Source organism: Suncus etruscus, chromosome 11, assembly GCF_024139225.1.
Source record: "Suncus etruscus isolate mSunEtr1 chromosome 11, mSunEtr1.pri.cur, whole genome shotgun sequence".
NCBI lineage: Eukaryota > Metazoa > Chordata > Mammalia > Eulipotyphla > Soricidae > Suncus > Suncus etruscus.
The window spans coordinates 24,957,947-24,981,172 of NC_064858.1; the positions used below are offsets into that span (position 1 = coordinate 24,957,947).

The 23,226-nt window shown below is 35.1% G+C and overlaps 1 protein-coding gene across 1 annotated transcript in view; it reads left to right on the plus strand.

Moving 5' to 3' along the window:
- SOX5 (SRY-box transcription factor 5) overlaps window positions 1-23,226 on the plus strand; it is a 456,537-nt gene that overhangs the window by 203,508 nt on the left and 229,803 nt on the right. The window contains exon 4 of the mRNA XM_049783803.1: window positions 8,206-8,292. Coding sequence (XP_049639760.1) covers window positions 8,206-8,292 — 87 coding nt within the window. The remainder of the gene's footprint in view (window positions 1-8,205; window positions 8,293-23,226) is intronic.

Here is a 23,226-nt window from a genome sequence, read left to right on the forward strand (position 1 = left end):
AACCCTGAAGCCCCAGTTAGCCCCAGTTTAGCCTTAGTTCTTAGACTCCAACCATTGGTTTCATTTGTATTTATCTGTTCCTCCGCTTTGTCTGTAACCCACATATAAGTGATATCACTCAGTAATCTTTTTCCTTCTTTAATAAGACTGTATAATGAATTTTTCAAGGTATTAGGCATACAAATGTTCCCATACTATGTGCACCTGCAAAGTGTCTGTATCTCTTTACCATATTCTTTTTTTTTTTTTTTTTTTTTTTTGGTTTTTCGGGTCACACCCGTTAGATGCTCAGGGGCTACTCCTGGCTACGCGCTCAGAAATTTCCCCTGGCTTGGGGGGACCATATGGGACGCCGGGGGATCGAACCATGGTCCTTTCCTTGGCTAGCGCTTGCAAGGCAGACACCTTACCTCGCCGGCCCCTCTTTACCATATTCTGTGGATCTCTTTTAGCCCCATCCCAATCCCCAAGATTGTTGTACAAAAGTTGTACACAGAAATTACTCTGGTATATGGGGTGCCAGGATTCCAGGCCAGTCTTGTGCAAAGCAAATGCCCAACTTCAGTACTATCTCTTCAAATTTATTACCTCTATTTTTAATCAAGTTGTGTGTGTGTGTGTGTGTGTGTGTGTGTATGTGTGTGTGTGTGTGTGTGTGTGTGTGTGTGTGTGTGAAGAAATTTGGTATTATCTTCAGAGAATTAGTACAGCAAAGTAGGGTGCTTGCATTGTGCATTAACCTCTGGTTCACTCCCTGTACCACATATGGTCTCCTAAAAATATTTTAGGAGTGATTTCTGAGTGCAGAGTCAAAAATAAGCTTTAAGCAATACTGGGTGTATTCCACATACCTAATAATAATAATTAATAATAATAATAAATATATGTTTTATGCTATGGGTACTAAACCTAAACTTTTGACCTGTAGCAATATATATATATTGATTATGAAGGAAATATAAAATTATATATAGGAGCTGGAGCAATAAATCAGCAAATAGGGTGTTTGCCTTGCATGTGGCTGACCTGGATTCAAACTCTGGCATCCCATATGGTTCCCTGAGCCTGACAGAAATTATTTCAGAACCCAGAGCCAGGAGTAACCTCTGAGTGCTACTACTACACCTCTCCAAACCGAAAAATATTGGACGTAATTAAAAGGTGTGCTAATATAATGAGAATTCTTTAGTTTGTGACTAATGAATTAATGTTATATTGCATATACCAAAAATTGTATGGGAAAATTTTTATTTTATTTTGTTTTGGATACATATACAGTGGTTTTCAGAGCTTAATCCTGGCTCTGCACTCAGGAATCACTCCAGACAGGCACAAGATACCATAAGAGGTGCCAAGAATTGAACCTGAGTCAGCTGCAACAAGGCAAACACTCTGCCTGCTATAACATCGTCCAACCCAGGTGGGAAAAAAAATTCTCATTTAAGGGAGATAACTCCAAAGGCTGGAATACGTGTGTCGCCTGCACATTTAGCACTGAGCTCCATTTCTAGCACCAAGCACTACCGATTAACCCTGGGGACTCACAGTGCTATTGGGTCCAATGACTAAACTCTAAGCCCCATCCATGTCATCATAAGATAAGTAGTGCTGAGTGTAGTCCAAGGGCCACTGCTAGAAAGGCTACCTCTTCAGTTTCAGAAAAGAAACTCAATAGGACAAAGACAGTTATTTTTGATAAAATGATTTATTAACTTTTAAGTGGAAGCAGTTACTTTTAGCAATAGAAAAAAATGAAGTATTTCCCAGGCTTAACTCATCAGGATAATTGCATGCAAAAAACATGGCTTAGCAACATCTTAATATGTTTTAATATATTTTGAATTTCAGATGTATTTTATTATGTGTTGTGGTTTTTTTTTTTTTTTTACATTTTCTCGAAGATCTTGATATTCCAGTGACAGTCTAGAGTGCTCTTTCATTAAGGAACCCTTTTAAGGACCTTCTGACTTTCAGTGCACAAATAACTCTCCAGATAGGTAGAATGTTTTGCATTACTCCCATTATGTTCTTTAATATTTGCCCCCAAATGTGTTGTCTTGATGTGAAGATATCATCAAGGTAAATTATGGAGACATGATTTTTAGATTTAGCCAATCTTCACTGTCAAACAATTCTTTTTATCAGTAATTGACTAATTAAACAGAGGATATTTCATTGCACTTAGGTTTCTGGAGAAAAATATGTTTGGCCAATACATTAACTTGCATTCATTCTAGAATTTCATAAGGGCTGTCTATCAGGTTTTCTCTTCCAAGGGCAGAAACTAGAGTTAACAGTCCCTAATGCAAACAGGTAAAACGTGTATCTATGTTTTTTTTTTTTAATCCAAAGTAGCTATAGTGAAGAAAATGGACTAAGATCCAATTTTTAAAAGTCTGACTTTTTATTCAAATAACTGGTTTTGTGTGTTATTGGAAAGATCCCTAATCTAAGGGCTAGGCTTCAGGTCCTGCCCCTATCAGGAGTTTGTAATCTTATTATCTTATTATTTTATCTGAATTTACAGTTTTTCGTTCATCAAGTGAGGAATCGGTTTAGACCAGTTACTACTCAGTTGTACCAAGTGAATCACTAATTTCCTTGGCCAATTATTAAAATATTATATGGTTCATAATTCACTTAAGGTTTGACTTAAGTTTGTTAGCATATCCAAAAATCTAAATCTTGTAGAAAAGAAATGTAAATTTGTGTAATTAAAGTTACATAACAATAGAGTATGTTTGTTTTAGTTTTAAGCAGCCAAGTAATTTATGTCCAACATTTAAAAAAATTATGTCTCTAAAATACTTATCTAAATCACATCTAAAGATCCTCTTAGGTTTAGATTTTTGATTGTGTGTCATGAATAATGCATATATGCTTTTGCTTCTAGACTTTGCAGGAGGTATTGGTATATTTTGAAGTTTTACCACATTGTTATTTCTTCTAAAAGACAAGTCCCATTCCTAAATGTGCAACCTCTCACATGTCAGAAATAACACAGCTTAGTTTAAGCTACAAAATTAAAAGATAAACAGTGGTAGATTTGGTGTGACCTAACCGCCGGGACTTTGTTTAAAAAGTCAAATATCATCCACACATCTATTTTGCTTGCTCAGTTTTTCAATGAGCTCTGCCACGGTAGCTCAAGGGAGCTTAAGGGAGAAAGAACTACATAAACACAAAAGCAAAAACCTGAGCTTGTGTGTAAAGCTACTGCACTGGAGCGAATGTGGTTTCATTCTTGGCACTGGCAGCTTGTTGGAGAATTACAATATGTTGGCATGAGTCTCTAGGTCTCATTGTTCCACATGAGGGAGTCAGTCTTAAGAGTGTTTGGCACTGAAGCTAAAAAAAGAGTGAGAGTTAGAGAGAATGAACAGGCCCTAAAGAGACTGGATGCTGTTGTAACAATGGCTGGCACAGTTGGGGGGGCCCATTCACTAGTGGAGATCGCCATAGGGCATTGATGTGAAGAAGCATATGTCAGCAAAAGAGGCAAGGGTGAGAAAGGAAATGCTAGCAAACATATCAGGACTTCTGATGTAGAAAGAGGTCGAAGTAATCCAGCTAGAGTCACCTTAATTTTTATAAGGTGAATTTTGAAGTTATTTTTTATATTCTCTCTAATTTTTTAGAGTTTATTTCTTCTCATTGATTTTTCTTACGATTTAAAATATATACATCTCTACCTTTCCCCTTAAGAGAAATATCCTAAAGTTCAGAGTCTTTGATTTTGACTATTCTTTCTGGAGAAGTGATGTTGAGCAAGTCATCTGACTTAGTCTTTTCCCATGTATAAAATGAATTTAATAATATCCACCATTGACAAAATGGTTGTATCTGATATAGCATTCCATAAGCTGAGATCCTCTACTATAGTAATGTTTCCAGTAAGCTCTTGTATTATTGGTTATTTTAAATTAGACAGGAGTAGGAAGCCAGGGAAATACCAGAATCTGCCATGTTCGTATCCTGCTGGGCATCGAACCTTGTATGTGAAGCATGAACTCCAGCTCTTTTGTGTTGTTTTGTTTGAAGGATATAATGGCAGTAGTGCTCAGGGATTACTCCTGGCTCTGTACTGAGAGGTCAGTTTTATTAGGATTTCAGAGTGAGGATTTTACCTGGGTCAGTTGCAAGTGTCCTACCTGCTGTACTGTCTCTCTGGACCCATCAATCCATCTCCCATATTTATTGTATTAAAGAGAGAGCAAGTTCTTATTTTGAAGATACTCATGAGATTCCTTTAGTGATTGGAAGAGTAATTCTCAAAAGAATCTTTTCAAATATTTAAACTAAAACAGCGATACATCTTAGCTTGAAGAGTAAGTATCCAGAGTGTGAGCATTTAGAATGACTACATGCAAACATATAACCCTGCTCACAGGGTAAAATGTAATTCTGTATGTTTATTTGGATAAAAAAATTGCCATTTTAGAAAATGGAATATTTAATAGATAACGACTGTCTCTTTTAGTCCATAAGAACTAAAGCAGCACTTAACATAATTGTGTCAAATTTCACTTTACTTGTATTCGCACATTAGTGAGCAGGTGTATTATAAATATTGGGATTTTGCCATTTAGTCTTTTACATTTCCAATCAGGACTTCTCTGTGGGATTTAAAAAAAATAGTCATTGGTAGGTGTCCATCATTATACATCTTACTGTGAGATCATTTCTTCCTATTTTTTGTGCCCACTATCAAGGGAAGTAAGTGGAATCTTTAGCAGTTGGTATAGTGACAATTGTGGATGTACTTAATGCTTTTATTTTGTCTTTGGATTTCTTTCTGGAGGGGCCACACCTGCTGGTGCTTGAGTGTTACTCCTGATTCTGCACTCAGGAATCACTTCTGGAGTTGTTTAGGAGACCATATGGGATGTCAGTGATCAAATTTGGGTCAGCCATGGACAAGGCAAACAGCCTACCCACTGCACTATAGCTCTGGTCAAAAAGATCTTCATTTTATAAAAATTGAGATGAAAAGTTGCAGTAGGTGACATGCTTTTGGCTTCTAGAACTACAGAACTAGTGTCAAAGGTTAGGTGAGAACATAGCTTGTTTGATTTATTACTTGAAAGACCTTCCATTATATGAATATATTCTAATTTCATTACCTCAACTGTATGTTCATAGGTTTTCATTAAATCATGCAGAATTTTAAAGCACAGAGTATATAGTGGTTTTTCATCTTGAAGCAAATGAGAAACATGAGAAACATTGACTTAAAAATTACATGCTGTTCAGAGGTATATGGCAATTTGGGAAATTTAGTGTAGTCTAACAAGGTTTTATCTTATACATCCAGGGGAATTAATAGCAATCATGTTTTCATCTCTGTCCAGTATTGTTTTAAAAATGAGATAATGTATGCATTGTCTAGCAAGCAAAATATAAAATAAAGAAAAACACACTTAGGTTTAATTTAGTTCCGTATCGGGCAAGTCGTGATATTTTCCTGAGCATTTATTTCTTAAATGGTAAAACAGATGTTTCAATATTCAATTTAGATGACTATTGTGATAAGTTTTAGAAGGCACATAGCTCTCAAAAGAGTAGCTAGCATCACCATTCCATAGTCCAAAACATAATTAGGAAACTGTAGTGGAAAACAAAACAAAAAGTTTGAGACTCAACTCTGTTTATTACATTTTGTGAAACCTCAGACTTTTTCCTTTCCTTATTTATTTTCAACCTGTAGGTAGATATTGTAAGTCTTCAGATATTGGCTCTTAATCAATGAGAGAACCCAGGTAAAATGTCTCTAGCCTAGTTTCTATGTCTGCTTATGAAATCTGAACTTAAAAGTGCATGCCTCATCTGAACAGCAAGCAGCAATTTCTGTATTCATCCACAGACACTACCAGCCAGAGTTAGGTTGCTGATTTTCAGTTTCCAAATAAACTAATCTTAAAGAAGCGAATTCATTTTATTCTGTAGTCTATATTTAAAAGTCAGGCTCTCAAAAAAATGGGCATGTGAACCTTATATCTTTATGCAACTTAATAAAGAGGGCTGGAATGTTCTGCAGGTTCCAGAAATCTGGCTGCTGTTTCTTTAATTCTGCAACTTAGACAGAAGTCTTCTGTTTCTTTATGAGCACACTACAGTGAATATTTTGTCTAGCTGCAGGGGAAAAGCTTTGTCATGGACTTTGCAGACAATAACCTTAAAAGTAAAATGGTCTGCTTTTGGTGCCGGGAGGTTCAGAGCTATTGTTAGTGCACAATGGATTTCTATTGCTGCATTCCTGCTTTGCAAAGGTTTGTTAGCTTTTCATGACTGACAGTACTCTATAGCAAATACCATATTGGCTGTGCCCTGTTTACATGCTACTCAAGAATTTTTGTAGAGTACTGGAAAAAAGAAACACTGGTGTATGTTTGACCTACTCTGCTTAAAAATGATTTCACTTTTAAAGTAAGTTTAGTAGGAATGTGGAAACATTACAAATGTTGACAAAAGTATTTTCAAGTTACTTTTAAAGCCTCATTGGAGAGAGATACCTATGCCTCAGAAGATATTTAATTAGTTAGCTATTTAATCACTTATTTATTGGCTTTATTATTCAGAGAGTTGTTGTTACTATTTTGCCGAAATATGTCATAGAAATTGGGAAACTTTAAGAAAAAAATAAAATAAATTCTCCAGAATCTCTTTTTAACTTTTATGTGAAAAATGAAGACATAAATTTGGTTACAAAGAAAAAATATAATTCACTCATCATCCCTCAGTCATTATGCATGCCATTTACAGCATGTATGTGTGTATATATTATATTTTATATGTATATGTATATATATATTTGCACTAGACATCCACCCAGTCAATGTAAATTTGGCAGTTTCACAATTTATTTTTTTACAAGTTTTAAAATCTCAAGAAGGACCTCTCATAGTCACAGAACTTACCATGGAAAATCTCCCCTCTGTTTTTTGAACACCTCATACAGACATTGTGAATTTTATAGCTTACGACTGTCTATATAAAGAAAGCTAGATAACATTAGCCTAAGATGACGAAGACGCCTTAAAATGCATTTGACTGTTGGGAAAATTAACCAGTTTCTAATAATCTTACCATCTCTAGGCCAGAGGGTCCCTTTGATAAGTTAACATGTATTCCCTTTATGCTCCTGGTAGGGGGTAAGCAAATGTCTGAAAAACACAAATACACATAAACACCAGTGTGGAGAATAGCAGGCAAGTCTTCGATCTAGATAATAAGTGTAGCTATTGTTATTTAGATGGGGCATACTGGGACACTTATCTTTTAGTACACTCTATTTTCTAACTGAATGCAGTGCTAATCGTGGGCCTGAAAGCCATTGTAATTGTGTACCCATCTAAATGCTGACAAGAATATACAATTACATCGTTTGGAACTGAGTTTAATGTTTGGGAGTTTTATTAGCATTTATATTTACTTATATGTTAAAATCCATTACAAAAAAGGGATCAAAAACCATGTGAGACCTAGAAACAAATATCAGAGTGAAATAGAACCTTCCTCTGTAGAATATGTGTGCCCTACCCCAATGTAGGACACTTTAAAAGGGTGTGATACAAATCTGAAATAAGCAAATAATAGGTCTTCATTGTAGGCATTGCTCACGTCTCTAGATTTTGTGATTCTTTTTTAAACCTTCTTTTTATACCAACTTATTTTTTTTAAACATTCATGGTAACTGGCAAATCTTTCCACAGTGTGCTTACCACCTCATGATGTTAAACACATATTATAAAGTGGATGTAATTGTAAACACACAGAGGGATATAATTACATGTAGCAGATTTAAGAGCTAATTCTTTGCCTGGTTTTTAAACTCAGAATTTTATCAACATAATTATTTTTTGACTCCAGCCTACTGCCCTGAAATTGACAAGTATCCATTATAGCAGGAATTTGTTCACCAAATTGAAAAACAATGAACTGTAGGTTTATATGCGCCCATTGTCATAAAGAATCAGGGCGGCTTTGTTCTGCAAGAGGAAAAAGCTAATGATTTTGAAACAGCAGGTGACAAAACACAGTCTTTTTTTTTTTTCTCCCCTGTTATCAGTTTGTTGATGAAGTCATTATGAACTGAAGCCGGGTTAGAGATGGCCTTATTTTTTAGCAGATAGACTTTTAATGAGCTCCATTGTAAAGGTAGTCATGTTGATTTGCTTACATTTCTTTTTTTTTCTCTTTACTTAGAAACCCCCAGTATTGAAAAGCTACTATCAAAGGACTGGAAAGACAAGCTTCTTGCAATGGGATCAGGGAACTTTGGTGAAATAAAAGGTAAACTACTTGTAGTGTTTCAGTAAAATGTGTATAAAAGTGAAGTTAATATTTAGGAATATTAATGGTGATAAAGCACATCTGTCCTTCCATACCCCCCTTATCTTTTTATAGTTTCTCTGTCTTTAAGCAATAAGAGGGGGGTATAACATGGTTCTGATTTTTCTTGGTCTGTGTCTTATATGATAAATTGAATGTTCCTTGAACAGCATATTTATAACAACTTTTGGTTTCCATCATTTAAAAAATTAACTTAAATTTTTCAGTAAAAATGGATCACAGTAGTCTTAAAAGCTGCATTTTAGTAAATGGTTTTCTGTACTTCACACAGTGAACAGTAGAAAAGTGCAAAATCTACAGTTTAAAGTAGAAATGATGAATGAGGAAGACTAAGTAAAAGTTTGTTACTAAGGATCATTTTTTGGTGTTGTTGTTTTGAGTCTACATTACTAAGAAAAATTCCATCTTGATTTTATGACACTGGCTAAATTTTAATTTAAAATTCATTAGTAACAAGATAAACTTCTCAAAATTAGAATAAATTATCTTCTCAATTGTTTTTAAAGTGTTCCCCCCCCCCACATCATACTAGCTTGCTATTTGTTGTTAATGGGGCACTTTTCCTGATGAGTTCTAAAAGATTAGCTCTAAAAAAAGTTACTCATCAATATTAAAATAGTTACATATTACATCTATATATTGATAGTGACTGGATGAATATTTAAGAAATCACCAGATTTATATTAATATACATGTAGACATATGTGTATAAATAACTGGGTTTTTGCATATGTGTGTGCATGTATTCCCCAATGAGAGAGAAAATGAATCACTTAAGGATCTATTGCATTGAAGCATCTTGGAAAAAAAACAAAACATAGATCAGTTCTCTGAAATATTTGTGGTATATGACATTAGCATCCTTGTATTTGGAAACTTCCTTATTATGTTTGATTTTTTTTTATTCCCTAATTTTTTGAGTTTATATTTAATGCAGGCTATGATTAAGTGTGGATAGTTCAGTAAACAAAGTGGTGGGGGTAACAAACTAATCAATATCTATAATATTCTAACAGAGAGTAAGTAATAGGTTTAAAGGACTGGAAAAGTTTAAAGGGAATGGAGAAGTTTCTTTCCTTTCCTTTTTTTTTTTTTTTTTTTTGAGACAACTGATCCTTCCCATGATTTGCTGGGTTTTAGCCTCAGCCCCTGAGATCCAGGATGCTTTCCCTAAGGGCCTTCTTTCCCCTCTCAGCTGGGTGATAACAGAGTGGAACAGAGAAGACTGCCTGTTCCCGCCTGTGATCTCATTCTATTGAGGAATACCCATTTTCCCTCCCTCATTTCCCTCACAAGTCCGACTTAAAAGCCGCAGAAGCAGCGATGATAAGCACAGAAGAGACAGGCTCCAACGTCCTTTCAGGCTTGCCTGTGGGGTTAGTTCATGAAACTCTGTGTGGTCACAAAAGAAGTTTCTGTCTGTAATTTGGAGTTTTTTAAAGCTTCACATTCAGTGCAGAAGTTTCATTATTGTCCTCTGGTTCTGTTCAAAAGCTATTTTTGAGTGCATTTTAAAGGCAACTTGTAGAACTTGCTTCTGCTGGGGTATGGTTGTTAGGTTCTCAGATCAGGACTAGCCCTGTATTCCTTTATTTTTTTCCCAGACTGAGAGCTTTTTGGGTTTTGAATCTAAACTTTGAACCTCTTTGATGACCGGGTGGTTTATTAAGGATAATTTAATACCAGGTATGTGAATAGAATGTTTTCACATGTTAGAGTGTTTACGGCTTTGCCCTTATTTTCCCCAGTCTTCTGAATGGAAACTTTTCCATTCACGCAGATCAGTTTTCCTTTCACTTTTTATTTGTTCAGGAAACGTGTAAATGATTGAATGAGGGTATATCTGTGTGTTTGCATCAGATATCTCACACTGACATCTAAATGAGGCCTGATTTAAGTGTCTAAGTTCAGGCTTGACAAAGATGCTAAGAGTTACTGGCTTTAGGACATTTGAATAACTATTAAAGTGGTTGTTGGGAAAAAGTTTGAAAAACTCTTTTTGAATAGTTATATTGAAAAAGTAATAGTAATAAACCAAAACTAGAACTAAGCATCATGTGTTTGGGATCATTTAGATCCCCCAAAGAGTTGTCAACCTACATAAAAACCAGTCTCATTTTTCTGGGAAAACAGTGCTGAGATAGGAAAGGCTATCATAAAAATATTTTTCAGGTTAGATTATTTTTCTCATAAAAATGTATGCCACTTTATTTATGACTGAGCATTTTGAAAGTACAGAGTAATTAGCTTATAGCTTAAAGTCATTTTAGAAAAAGTTGTTCTACAGGGCCCGGAATTGTGGTGCAAGCGGTAAGGTATTTGACTTGCCTGCGCTAACCTAGGACAGACCACGGTTTGATCCCAGGCCTCCCATATGGTCTCCCAAGCCAGGAGCGATTTCTGAGCACATAGCCAGAAGTAACCCCTGAGCATTGCCGGGTGTGCCTCCCACCCCCTCGTACTCCCCCAGAAAAAAAGAAATAAAGGAAAAGTCCTTATACAAAGCTCACAGAAAAGCATACCAGATCCAGCTCTTTAGACCAAAGCAGTTTGGTCTAAATGAAAGCCTTGACCACACAGTTTATATTTTGATGTGTTACCTGAAGGAATTGTTACTTTATTTCTATTTTGTCCTTTCTGAGATGACAATTTATTCCTTATCTATACCAGAAGCACTGAAGATAGCAGAAGCACTGGTTAAAGATAATGTGAATGATGAATATTCACAGAGAGAGCAAACTTGTTAAGGAGTTGTGGGGACATGAGGTGTCTTGGCCCACTATCTGCTCCCAAGATGCCTTAGTTCTCCATGTCATTCCTTCACATAGAAGCCAGTGTCTGCACTTCGCTTGGGAATCCAGTCATTTTGACTCACTTGAACATAACAATTGTGTTTCAACAGTAAATGCAAAATGTATAGTATACAGACTTTATATATATGTGTAGAATTGTAACATCTGTAGGCAAAGTTCTCACAAAATTTTCTCTTGGGGAAGAAATAAAAGAAGTAGGGCATTAATTGAAAGGTTTTCAGACAGGGCCACTCAGAAATATCATTCTCTACCTGCTGTCTTTGAAGAATTCTTTAGACTCAGAGTCTGGTTGCTTTCCAGTTGGTATCTTCCTGGTTCCTCCTCTCCTTGCTCAGAATATATTCATTTAGGTCTGGAAAGTGTTGAGTTTGTTATGAAGAAAATACCAGCTGCATTCAGTAAAGTAAAAATTGATTCCTTGTGAAAGCTATAATTTTTTTCTAGAAGAGGGACATTAAGGTAAACTCCCCACAGCACTAGAATGCCCATAATGGATGAGAGGAAGTAATGTATTTAGCAGTAGTATCACCTCTTGAATTACTACTCAAGATTAGAGTAGCTTAAAGTGGCACAAAATTTTGAGATGAAAGAGAGATAAAAATTCAGTATGTGGCTTGAAGAGAAAGGATTCTGTTTATATAATATCTGCAACTTTGAAAGCAAGCTTAGAATAGGAATCATTTCAACGCCATTCTCCTTGCAGTTGTTGTGTTCAGTTTTAGAGCATGTAAATTAATCTCAATATTTAGGTAGGTAAAGATGTGCAGCATGCTGAAAATTGTTTATAATCTATTATTTTAAAATTGAATCAAGTTACACAGTTTATTAATTGTAACTTTGTGACTATTCTATTTGTATATAACGCAAAGTATGTCTGCACATTTTTAGGTTGGAAATGTTGATTGTTTTCTGAGGGAACTGGTGGATCTGGAATTTGTTCAATATAAATTTGTCAGCCATAAGGAAGATACATAACATTTAGTTATTTATTTCCAAATAAAGTCAATGTTTAATGTTTTTAATATACAAAGTTTGTTGCATATATAGTTCCTCCATAGATGCTTATAAGTTATTTTCCACCTTTCAAAAAAACTGCTTCATAGAAACTGAGAAAGACTATTAGTATACAGCTTAAAAAGTTTTAAAACAAGTCTGGTAATAGTTATAGTAACAGAAATTAACTGTACATTTTTAATGCAATAAATGATTTGCTCTGTCTGGGATACCAAGTTCTTAAGCCAGTGACTAAACACTAAAGTGATGAGAACAGATTGGTCAGTTACAAGAGCTTATTAATTTTGATAGTGATTATTCAGTTCACCAATAAAGGATGCATTTTATGTATCAGTTTAAGCATTAAATAATGTCTTAAATATGGATTATTTTAATTTAAAAATATATGTACTAAACACTTTTTCATTTAAAAATATGCCAGTTAATTTAACAAGTATTCATTATTGTGAGGGAGGAGATTTTTAAGATTCAAAATAAAACATTTAAATTGTATGTTATGAAAGCCAAAGCTTGCCTCATCACAATCATTGTTGTGTGGCATCAACCTGAAATGTTTTCCTGTTTTAAATTTAGATTTTTCTAATTAGTGAAGCATAGTGTAGGCAAAATGATCTCATACATTTATATCCTAATAGTTCTAAGGTCTTGCAGGGATCAGGTCACCTTTTTTGGTTTATTTCATTATCTGTTTATTTAAAAATGGTTGCAGGGGCTAGAGTGGTGGTGCAGGCAGTAAGGCATCTGCTTTGCCCAAGATAGCCAAGGACGAACTGCAGTTCGATCCCCCAGCATCCAATCTATTTCCCACGCCAGGTGTGATTTCTGAGTGCATAGCCAAGAGTACCCCTGAGTGTCAGTGGGTGTGGCCCAAAACCCCCCCAAAAATAGATGCAAAATAGTATTTATTACATGCTGTTTTGTGTGTGCGCAATCTGTAAACAGGTTCCTTACAAGATTATTGAGGCAAATCAATTCTCCTATATTACAAAGAAACAATTGCAGTTTGGGGAGAAATTGCCTAACATCATATTTTTGAGTATGACTTAAGCTAGAAAAAAAAGATATTAATTTAATTTTGTCTCTCTGGATAGCTCTCACTTTTTGCATGATACTTCATAGTTTATCTTTAGTAAGTGTAGAAATAATGATCTCTAAAAGGCAACAGCCAATGAGATATCAATGACTATATTATCATAAAATAAATGTTAATATTTACTACATATTTTAATTGAGCCAACTTCTGAAAGTATTTATATTGTAATAAAGGGTATTTTTAATATAATTTGTATTTTGATCATAGTGGCTTACATATTGTTGACAATAATATTTTAGGTACATATTAACATAAAATCAGGGGATTCCCATCATCGAATTGTCCTCCCTCCACCTCCGTTCCCGTCCTACCTCCCATATCCTCCTCCCTCACCCCGGGGCTGCTAGAATACGTGGTCCCCTCTGTGCTTAGCTTACTACTTAGTGGTCTTACACCTGTTTGGTCTTGGTACCTCCCTTATTTCTCCCTTTAACTGGGAGGTGGGACTAGATAGTTCAAGTTATGTGGTTTTGTTTGAAGAAGAGAAAAGTAATAAACTGGGGTTAAAAATCAAATACACCAAAGATGGGCAGAGTCCTTTTAGAGGCTTTCATTATTGGTTTGAGAGATGAAGGGGGGAAAAGAAGGTGAAACACCCCAACAGTACAAAAAGAAGTGTCAAATAAAATATCCAGTGAGCACTCCAACAATAAAGATAAGCACTACATAAAAGCCATGGTCTTGAGATAAAAAACATGGCAGAGCACATAAAGAAAGAAAAGAAAAGAAGAAAAAAAATACATAAATGGAGACAACAACTTCAATAACCATACCAAAACAAAGAAATCAACAAAAACTAGACAGATAAATAAAAAAAAATTGTTTTGTGTTTTTTGCCTTTTTTTTCCCTCCTGCACAGGCACAGTAAATATTGGGGTCATTTGAAAAGGAAATCCCTTGGCCTAAGAGATACAGGGTTTCTCCACCCTTGGAGTATATTGTCATGGGATTAAGTATAGACTCTGTTCAGGTTCATTTACTCTCCCCTTGGTGATTTCGTGATGTTTGGAAGACTTCTGCTCTGTCCTGGGTGATAAAATCAGACCTTTGTATCTAGAGATCTTGGTATCTGCACAGGTCAAGGAGTGGAACTTATGATGAAGTCTTTCTTTGTGGTTCTAGAATTTCTGTTCCCTCAATGTCATTTTAATCCTTGTTCTATGGTTGGTGGTCTTGGTCTTTGCGCTGATCCTAGGATGGAGTCTAGAATAGCATCTTTCGTTATGTTTCCAGAAGACCCATTCTGTTGCAATTGTCTCAGACAGACCTTTGGAATGAGAGATCATGGTTGTTGTATAGGTCGTAGCTCAAACCCTAGACTAGGGCTTTTTTTATTGGTCCCAGGATACATACAGTCCGGTCATGGTTCTATCAGCCAGTCATTTGTAAAACGCGATCTTGGCTTTTGGACAGACCAAAGGGTGACAAGTCTTCTGATTTTGTCTTATCGTTAGCTGGTAAGGTAGGGGTCAAGTTGTTCCCATTTTCTTCGTTGTCAGGATATCATATTAGAGCTGGCACTTGTTGGTGTCCCAGCATTATTAAGGATGTCCCAGATGGGATTCGTTTCCTGTAGCTGTTGTGAAGAACTGTGTCATTTTTATGTCTGGGATCCAGGGTTCAAGGCTGGATGGAGGGTGTCTATCACTTGGGGTCTAAGTTGGGTCCACGTAACATATTTCAAGGTGGGAGATGTCCCTGTATTGTAAAAAAGTATGAGTTCTTATCCCTAGTAGATAAGAGCTCATTTTTATATGTAAGATTTCCCCTTTTTTTTAGTGTGTCTTTGCAAGGAGAAATGGTGCTACATTATATTGCCGGTGCATTTGGGGGTGGAAAGAGAAGAAAACAGAAACAGGTCACACTCCCAAAAAAGATAAAAATAGAAATAAAAATATATGTGCTCACATATATATAAAAGAACAAAGATTTAAAAAAAATGAAATAACAAAGTAATTAAAGGAACAAAGTGATGCAAGAGACTACCTTACATTTGGGGGAAAAGCAGGTAAAAAGGCAGTGTAATACAGGTCTTATACTTATGATGGAAGTATAGGTTTCCCCATTTTCTTTTGAGATTTTCTTGTGGTGTGTGTGTTCCCGGGCGCCTTTTCATCACACACCCTGACCTTCTTGAGGTTGGCAAAAGATATTTGGCAGGGAAGTCTTGGGAAGAGTTTTTACATTGGTGATACTTTTAGAGCTAAGTCCAGTTTCAAGTAACAGTCCACGTTAGGAAGAGTTGGTAAGGAGGGCCGCGCAGCATGGGTCAGCAGGGGAGTTGGTTGCCTTTTCTTGCTGGGGACGAGGTGTGGGTTTGACTGGGTGTCCCTTCACTTGGGTGCTGGAGTACTGGTTCGTTGGGGTAGGAGTTCAGTCTTGTTGCCTAATGAATTAAGAAGAAGTGAGGGTGAAGAGTTTTAATAAAATGGAAAATCTGGATGGGATTGAGGGTGAAGGGATAGTCCATTTTCCAAAGGGGGGAAAGGGGAAAGTATACGGAAGGGGCTGGAAAGAAGAAAAGAGAAAATACATTAAAAAGAAAAGGAGAAGAAAAAAGAAAAAAAGAAAAAGAAAGAAAGTAGTGAGGAGAAGAGAAACGAGTAAGAGAATGCTAGTCAGCTTGAATGTGTTTGATGCGTATAAGTCTGTAGGTCACAGTTGCTGCTTCGGTGGTCTGTCTGGCCACGTGCTTCAAGTCCTAAAAGAAGGTATAACCTAGAGATAAAGTGTATGTAAAGAGTTTTCTCGGGTATGGTATCTCGTGTGACTGAGCCCCGAGATGCCATCTTAGTTTGTCCACCCTAATAAAGGGTATTTTTAAAATGTTTGTTTAGTTTTGTTAATAAAAAATAAAATATATTGGGGCCAGAGGGATAGCATGGAGGTAAGGAATTTGCCTTTCATGCAGAAGGTCTTTGGTTCGAATTCCTGCATCCCATAAGGTCCCCTGAGCCTGCCAGGAGCGATTTCTGCCCATAGAGCCAGGAGTAACCCCTGAGCACTGCCAGGTGTGATTCAAAAACCAAAAAAAAAAAAAAAATGTATATATATAAATTTTTTCTTTTTTGGCTATCCTATTTGTCCTTTAAATGAGTTAGAAAATTTTCATTCATTCTTCTTCTGATGAAGAGGACTTCTTTTTCTCTCATGCCATAAAATAAAGCTTCAGTTTATAAGCTTGGTTTTTAATTCATTATATTTTAAGTTCATTGAAAATACTAGTCTGTCTAACTATATTTTGTGCTGTAGAGATCTAACAGTAGCAAGCATAGACTTTCTAGACTTTACAGTCTAGGAGGCAATTTTTTGAAGCATAACTTTTGAAGATAGTACATCAAATCTTAAATTTCAAGTGAGGTATCAATGGAAAGTAATGGGTCTATTATAAATGTTAGACCAAGAACTATTCAAATAGTAGTACTGAGAGTAAAGAAATAAATAATAATAAATCATTACTGGTAAAAGAAAAAGTAATCTTCTTTAGACTGGAGTGATAGTAGGTATTGCTTCTCATATGGCCAACCAGAGTTTATTGCCTGGTATCCCTTAAAGTGCCTGAAGCCCACTGAGAATGATCCCTGAACACAGAGCCAGGTTTTAATTCTGAGCACCTCCTGATGTGTTGCACCTCCCCCCAAGTTACTTATTTAGAAATGACAACTTTATTTGTTTAAGGGAGGAAATAATTGCTAGTTTTCAATTGACCTCAACACTATCGGACATTTCCCTTATTGAATGAGTTTTGCTCTTTTCTTTATTTGGGTAATAACCTTATACTATACTTTGACTTTTGCACTGTTTGGTTTTGGTTTTTGAGTCATACCCAACTATATTCAAAGCTTACTCTTTTTGTTTGTTTGTTAGTTTTTGTTTTTCGGCCACAGCCATTTGATGCTCAGGGGTTACTCCTGGCTAAGTACTCAGAAATTGCCCCGGGCTTGGGGGGACCATATGGGACGCTGGGATCAAACCGCGGTCCTTCCTTGGCTAGCGCTTGCAAGGCAGACACCTTACTGCTAGCGCCACCTCGTCGGTCAAAGCTTACCCTTGACTGCACTCAGTGAACATTCCTAGTAGGAATCGGGGTACCATATTAGGTGCTAGGGATTGAACCCAAGTCAGCTATGTCCAAGGCCAACACCTTGCCTTCAGTACTATATTTCCAGTCCCTACTTTGATGGTGATTTTAGCAAACCACATAACAATTTTATTTGGGTAAAGGAACCAACATTGAAGCAATATTGCTTGTCTGATCTTTTTTTCTTCTCTCAAATGTATCTGAAAAGGCTATTTTATAATCTAGATAATAGACTTATTCTTGTATATGGAGTTGCACTTTGTATTTAGTCAAGGATATATTTTAATGTATTTATAAGTCGTTTTGCGGTAGGCACAATTTTATAAATGTTAGATCTGTAGTATTAAACACACCAAACTAATATTATATCATAAAAATTAAAATGTATTGGGAAAACAATAATTAAAATATGTATCAATAATTAAATAACATGGGCCCAATTACTAGAAACAGTAAAAATTGAATGTTGCCATAAAAATTAAACAATGATCTCTGTTGTTTCAGTGTTCATGTAGGCACTTTGGCAAATTAATGTTGTTATAGTATGTATGATCTGATTAAAAGTAATTTGGTTGATAGTATAGTTTTCACTTAATTATAAACCTAGAAACAGACATTTTTGACCGATTTGTATGCTGTAGTATGCTTAGCAGCTAAAATAGTGTGAATGGAAGGAGAAAGTCACTCATTTGGTGGTCCTCTAAGTACTAGAGTGACAGTAAGCAGGTAGGGCCTTTGCCTGGCAAACAGTCAATCCGAGTTCAATCCTCAGCATTACATATGGTCTCCCGAGCTTGCCAGGAGCAATATCTGAGAATAGAGCCAGGAGTAATCCCTGAGTGGCACTGGGTATGGCCTAAAAAGAAAAAAGAAAACAGAAAAAGAATGAAGTGGTCCTCTAATAGGTACAATTGTCTAGAGATAGTCTTGCTTTTTCATCTAGCCAGTGCTTCACAGCTTCCCCAAAAGATAATTTTCTAATGGAAGAGATTTTCAGTAAATGGACCCTAGTGATTGTACACTGAGTTAGGCAAGCTGAGCTGGTTTAATCTCCAAGACCACATAGGTTCCCTGAGAATCTCCAGCAGTGATTCCTAAATACAGAGCCTAGGTGTAAACCACGAGCATATCCCAAAGGATTAAAAAACATTAAAAACTTTCTTTGTGGCAAGCAATTGGAATGCAAAGACCTTAAGTTGGCATCAAGTTTGCTTCTTGGTATTAAATGAACTACCAGGAGGTTCAGTGACAGAAGCACATTGGCCAAAGAGAAAATGGAAGGAGATGATTCTAAAGAAGGCAAGAACCTGGCCGCCATGAATATATAGGAAGAGAGTTTCAGTGTGTTCTTTGTATGGACTAAAGCCATGATATGGTTTTACACAAGGCCTGTGGCACAATCTTGTTTACCTTTCTAATTATATTGCTCTGAGAACAGGTTTTAGCAGGAAAACTAATGAAAGAAGATCAATAGTGTTAGAGAAGTTTTTGTAGTAGTAAAGGCAAGTAATGGCATTCAGGTGGTAGCCTGGTTTATAAGACTGTAGCCGACATGAAGCTAGATGAATTGATTAATATTTTATTTTATGATCGGTTGAAGTCCCAGGGAATTAAAATGTGTACATGAAGCAGATGAAGAATATAAACAATGACTTGATGTCCATATATCCCTGGGAAGAAAAATCTGAAGCTTAATATTTTTTTCTCACAACTTCTCTAATGTCTTTAAAGCATTATATTAAAGAATGTTTTTATTTGTGCTAATTTTATGGAATCTACAGAACAGTGATTGTCAATGCATGTAGTTAGTAGGCAGTGAGAAGTACTTAAAAAGAATCTTTTAAACTTACCTCAGTCATTTTTCATTCTAAGGTAATCAGAGCAAAGTTTGCATTGATTAAGACACATGAGAGTAAAATAATAAATCATAAAGTAATTTACTGTTCTCCACATATAGGACATCATTGACTATCTGAAATCTGATAATCTGTTATGCATATAGGTATACAGTTTTCTCCCTAGATTATTACATACTTATATGTATGTAATATATAAGTATTCAATATTCAGTATAAAATATTCAGCAACTGAATCAAAAGTGAAGAAACATTATTTGTTCTTTCTATTAGATGGACCTTTGAAATTTTCCAGTGATCTAGATTGAAAATTTAATCTTGGATATTTTCTTGGATATTTAATCTTGAATAGTGTACTACAAAGATCACTGCCACAAAATTGAGAGATAATTTATTAATTTATAATAATTTAGAAATGGAGCTATCTAAGTTTAATACTCATAAAAATAAAGAACTATTTATTCCAAAAAATAATTGCCTTCTTGACTCAACTGTTAAGGCCAACCTCTATGCAGCTCACAAAAGTGTTTTCCCAGTTACATTTTCTCTATGGCATGCCTAAGCTTGAAGTGATTTACCAGAAAGGGACTTTATTCCTTAGATCCTTTTAGATGATTTGCATGGCAGGTTCTGTAATAAGATGTCAATAAGGATATAAAATTTGACCATTCGCATTATTGCTGTCACATCTCTGTTGATTTTAAAACACAAATGTGAAAATAACATAGTAAAATGTCATGATTAAGTATTGTAATAAAGATAAACACTGTATGTATTCCCAAAGAAGATAAAAATTATATTTATTGGGAATCAGGAAAGTAGTCATAAGGAAAAAGACACATGAATCAGACATAAAAAATCAATCTGTAACAAAGGAATGTGCACAAGACCATTGTGAAGGAAACTACTTGGTGGGACTGGTAATGGATTTACTAGGGCTGGAATTTAGGATACAGAAAGAACTTAGGAAGGTAGGTCATACTTGGAAATTTCTTAGTCATTAAGAATGACTTGACATTTTATTTGAAGAAAACAGAAGAGGAGACTTAAAGAGGTGACCTGACTAGAGTTGATTTTAATCAGATGATTCTGATACTATATAGGTGAAAGACCTGTAGAGGGGAAACAAACAACAGGATGTTCCATTAAATTTTTATGATAAAAAATGTCATGATGATGATGGAGATAAAGACAGGATAAAGAGAAAGACAGGATAAAGAGAAAGACAGGATAAAGATAATGAGATAAATACAACAGGAGATAAAGTAGACAAAACCTCTTTTCAACAAAACTTGTCTTATACTAAGTTTCTCCCCTTTTTTCTTTCCCTTTACTTTTCAATAAACTTTTCTACACTCTCCAACAGTACAATTTCCTACATACTAGATTGCAGGGATTTATAATATATTGTCATTTGAGTAATGGGAATTGTAAGTTGTTGGATTGTGCATACTGCTAACCCAAGTGCTGCCATGCATTTTATTGCTTAAGCTACACAATTTGTTGTAGAAGCCTGGTATGCAGAAAAATTTGATATATATTTAAGAATTAACAGGGTATATTATGTGAGAAAATAGTAGTGGTTTCTTTTGAAGAGACAGTTTTGAAATATCTGTTATTCTATATTTTATAATTATTGACTTATTACTTATATGATATATCACTTTTTATATTTACCTATATTAATACTTATACTTATTGCTAAATAACATCTCTTAAATAAATAAACCAATGTAATTTTGAAGAACAAGGGATGGTTTTTAATGATTGAAAATTATTTGTATTTCTAGTTTAGAGTATTGATTAAGTATGAATAATTTGTAAACTGAAGGAAAGGAAATGGGGAGATAGTTCAAAGGACTGAAGCATATGCCATATATACATTAGTTTCTGAGTTTTATGGGTCCCCAAACACCACCACAATGACACGTTACCTCTTACTCTCTCTTTTCATTTTTTGCTCCCCGCACCCCCACAACCCAGCCTCTTACTCTCTTACTTTTACTTAAAAACCCTCTTACTTCCACTCCCGAATCCCTCTAACCCATTGCAGTCTAGGCCTAAACTCTGAACTGTCAGGCTTGTACTACTTAGAGTGACGCCTGCACATTTGGGCATGATATATATGGATCCCCGCCCCACCAAAAATGTAAATGGGAGGAGAATGGAGATCTTCCTTCCACAAACATTTTTTGAGTGAAGAGTACACTCATGTGCCATTTCTGAATCTCAAAGTGTTGCTAAGGATGGAGAACAAGTTTAGGATTGGCATATTCCTTTGTGATTCTTTGATCTGATACATCATTCATTATAAAACTCTAGAGTAAAATAGACAGATGATATGTATCAATTGAAATGAAGAGTTAAGAAGTGAAATCACGTTATTAGATCAAGGACAAAACAAGAACAGGATGAAACTGGGAAAAGTGAGCATTTATGAGTGGACAGAAAGAAAGCAGTGAAAAGGAATGAAAGAAAAGTTGAGTAGGAAATAAAGTGGAGGTTTGTCTGAGGAATCCTGGGAGGTCTGGAAGATGGGAGATCAAAGCTTCCAAACTTTTAACTGAATACCAATGATGGTATATTTCTTAAATATTTAAGTTTTCTCCGTATTTGTGTGAATAAGTGAACAATAAAAATTGTGTGAATTTTTATAGACTGAATACTGATAAAATTTATGTTCAGATATATCTCTGTACACATTTGTATTGTATTCTAGCAAAATGGATATCACTGTAAACTTTACAAATTATACTTCCACTTAGTTTCTGAGTATATTTTTCTTCTCTAGTATTTTTATTTATAAAAATAGATAAACATTTTCAATCTAATGCATGTTTTAGATAGCATTATATAACATTATATAAAAATGTTTCACTTCTATTACAATTTTCACCTGATTTTATATTGTAAACAAGTCATTCACTATATTTAACATTTTTAATGGATCTAATATAGCATATGATCTCCAGTAATTGTTTGTTCCCATGTGATATTTAGATTGTCCCTAGTGGTTTATTTAAAACACTTAATACACATATCTTCACTTCGTAAGGTTTTCTTGAGCCCAGTATTTGAAAGTGGAGTTAGTTATCCCTGGAAAGTTATCAGGACAAGAAAGTGTGGTGATATTGATGCCGTTTTCTAGTATGGATTACTAAATATCTTACCATTATTTGAATATTTTTATCAGCAAAATTTCCCACCATATAGTTCAGTTATTCAGTATTACGGTTCTAATTATAGCAGTCATATAATTACTATTCTTTGGATAACTGTTTTTCTACTCCACAGAATACAAATAATGAGACATACAAAATTATTAACAGCACTTGCTGAGGATTTTTCCTAAATGAGCTCAGGTCACCATAATAAAAATAAAAACATAAGGCCCAATTTTTGTCCTGTTTACCATATAGAATTTGTTTTGTGGACAATTATTCTCTAACCCATGTCAACTATATTATTTTCATTCCAAATGATCAGTGCAAATGATCAGTCACTAACTTCTAAAGAATGTACATATTTCTTCAGTATAAATTAGTAGTAGCAATGCTGTAGGATGAGGAAAGGGTGCTTGAGTTATCAGATCCTTCTATCTAATTTTATATATAGGTAGCAAATGGGGTGGAAATAAATTTGAAGTGAAAATTGTAATGAAAAGTATGCTCTCTCTTTTTACAAGTATTTAACATAGGGGTATTATCTAGCTGGTGAATTAAAAAAAACAATTAAAAGTGATATTATTTTTGTGTCAGGAATACTCATATTTCCAGTATAGCCAATAAGTAGGTATTTTAACCTGACTAGGAAGATTCACTGACACGTTTTAACATTCTTTAGCATGCCATTTATTTTAAATGCCTACCGTGACTTCCTCATCCAATCTTGAATTTAGCTGTAACCTTGAGTGTCCATAATGCAACCTGCTAGTTTCCCAACCACATTTCATTGTGTCAAGATGGCCTAAATTTATATTCCTAAATTTGAATATTTTTCTGCTAGAGACTACTTTTG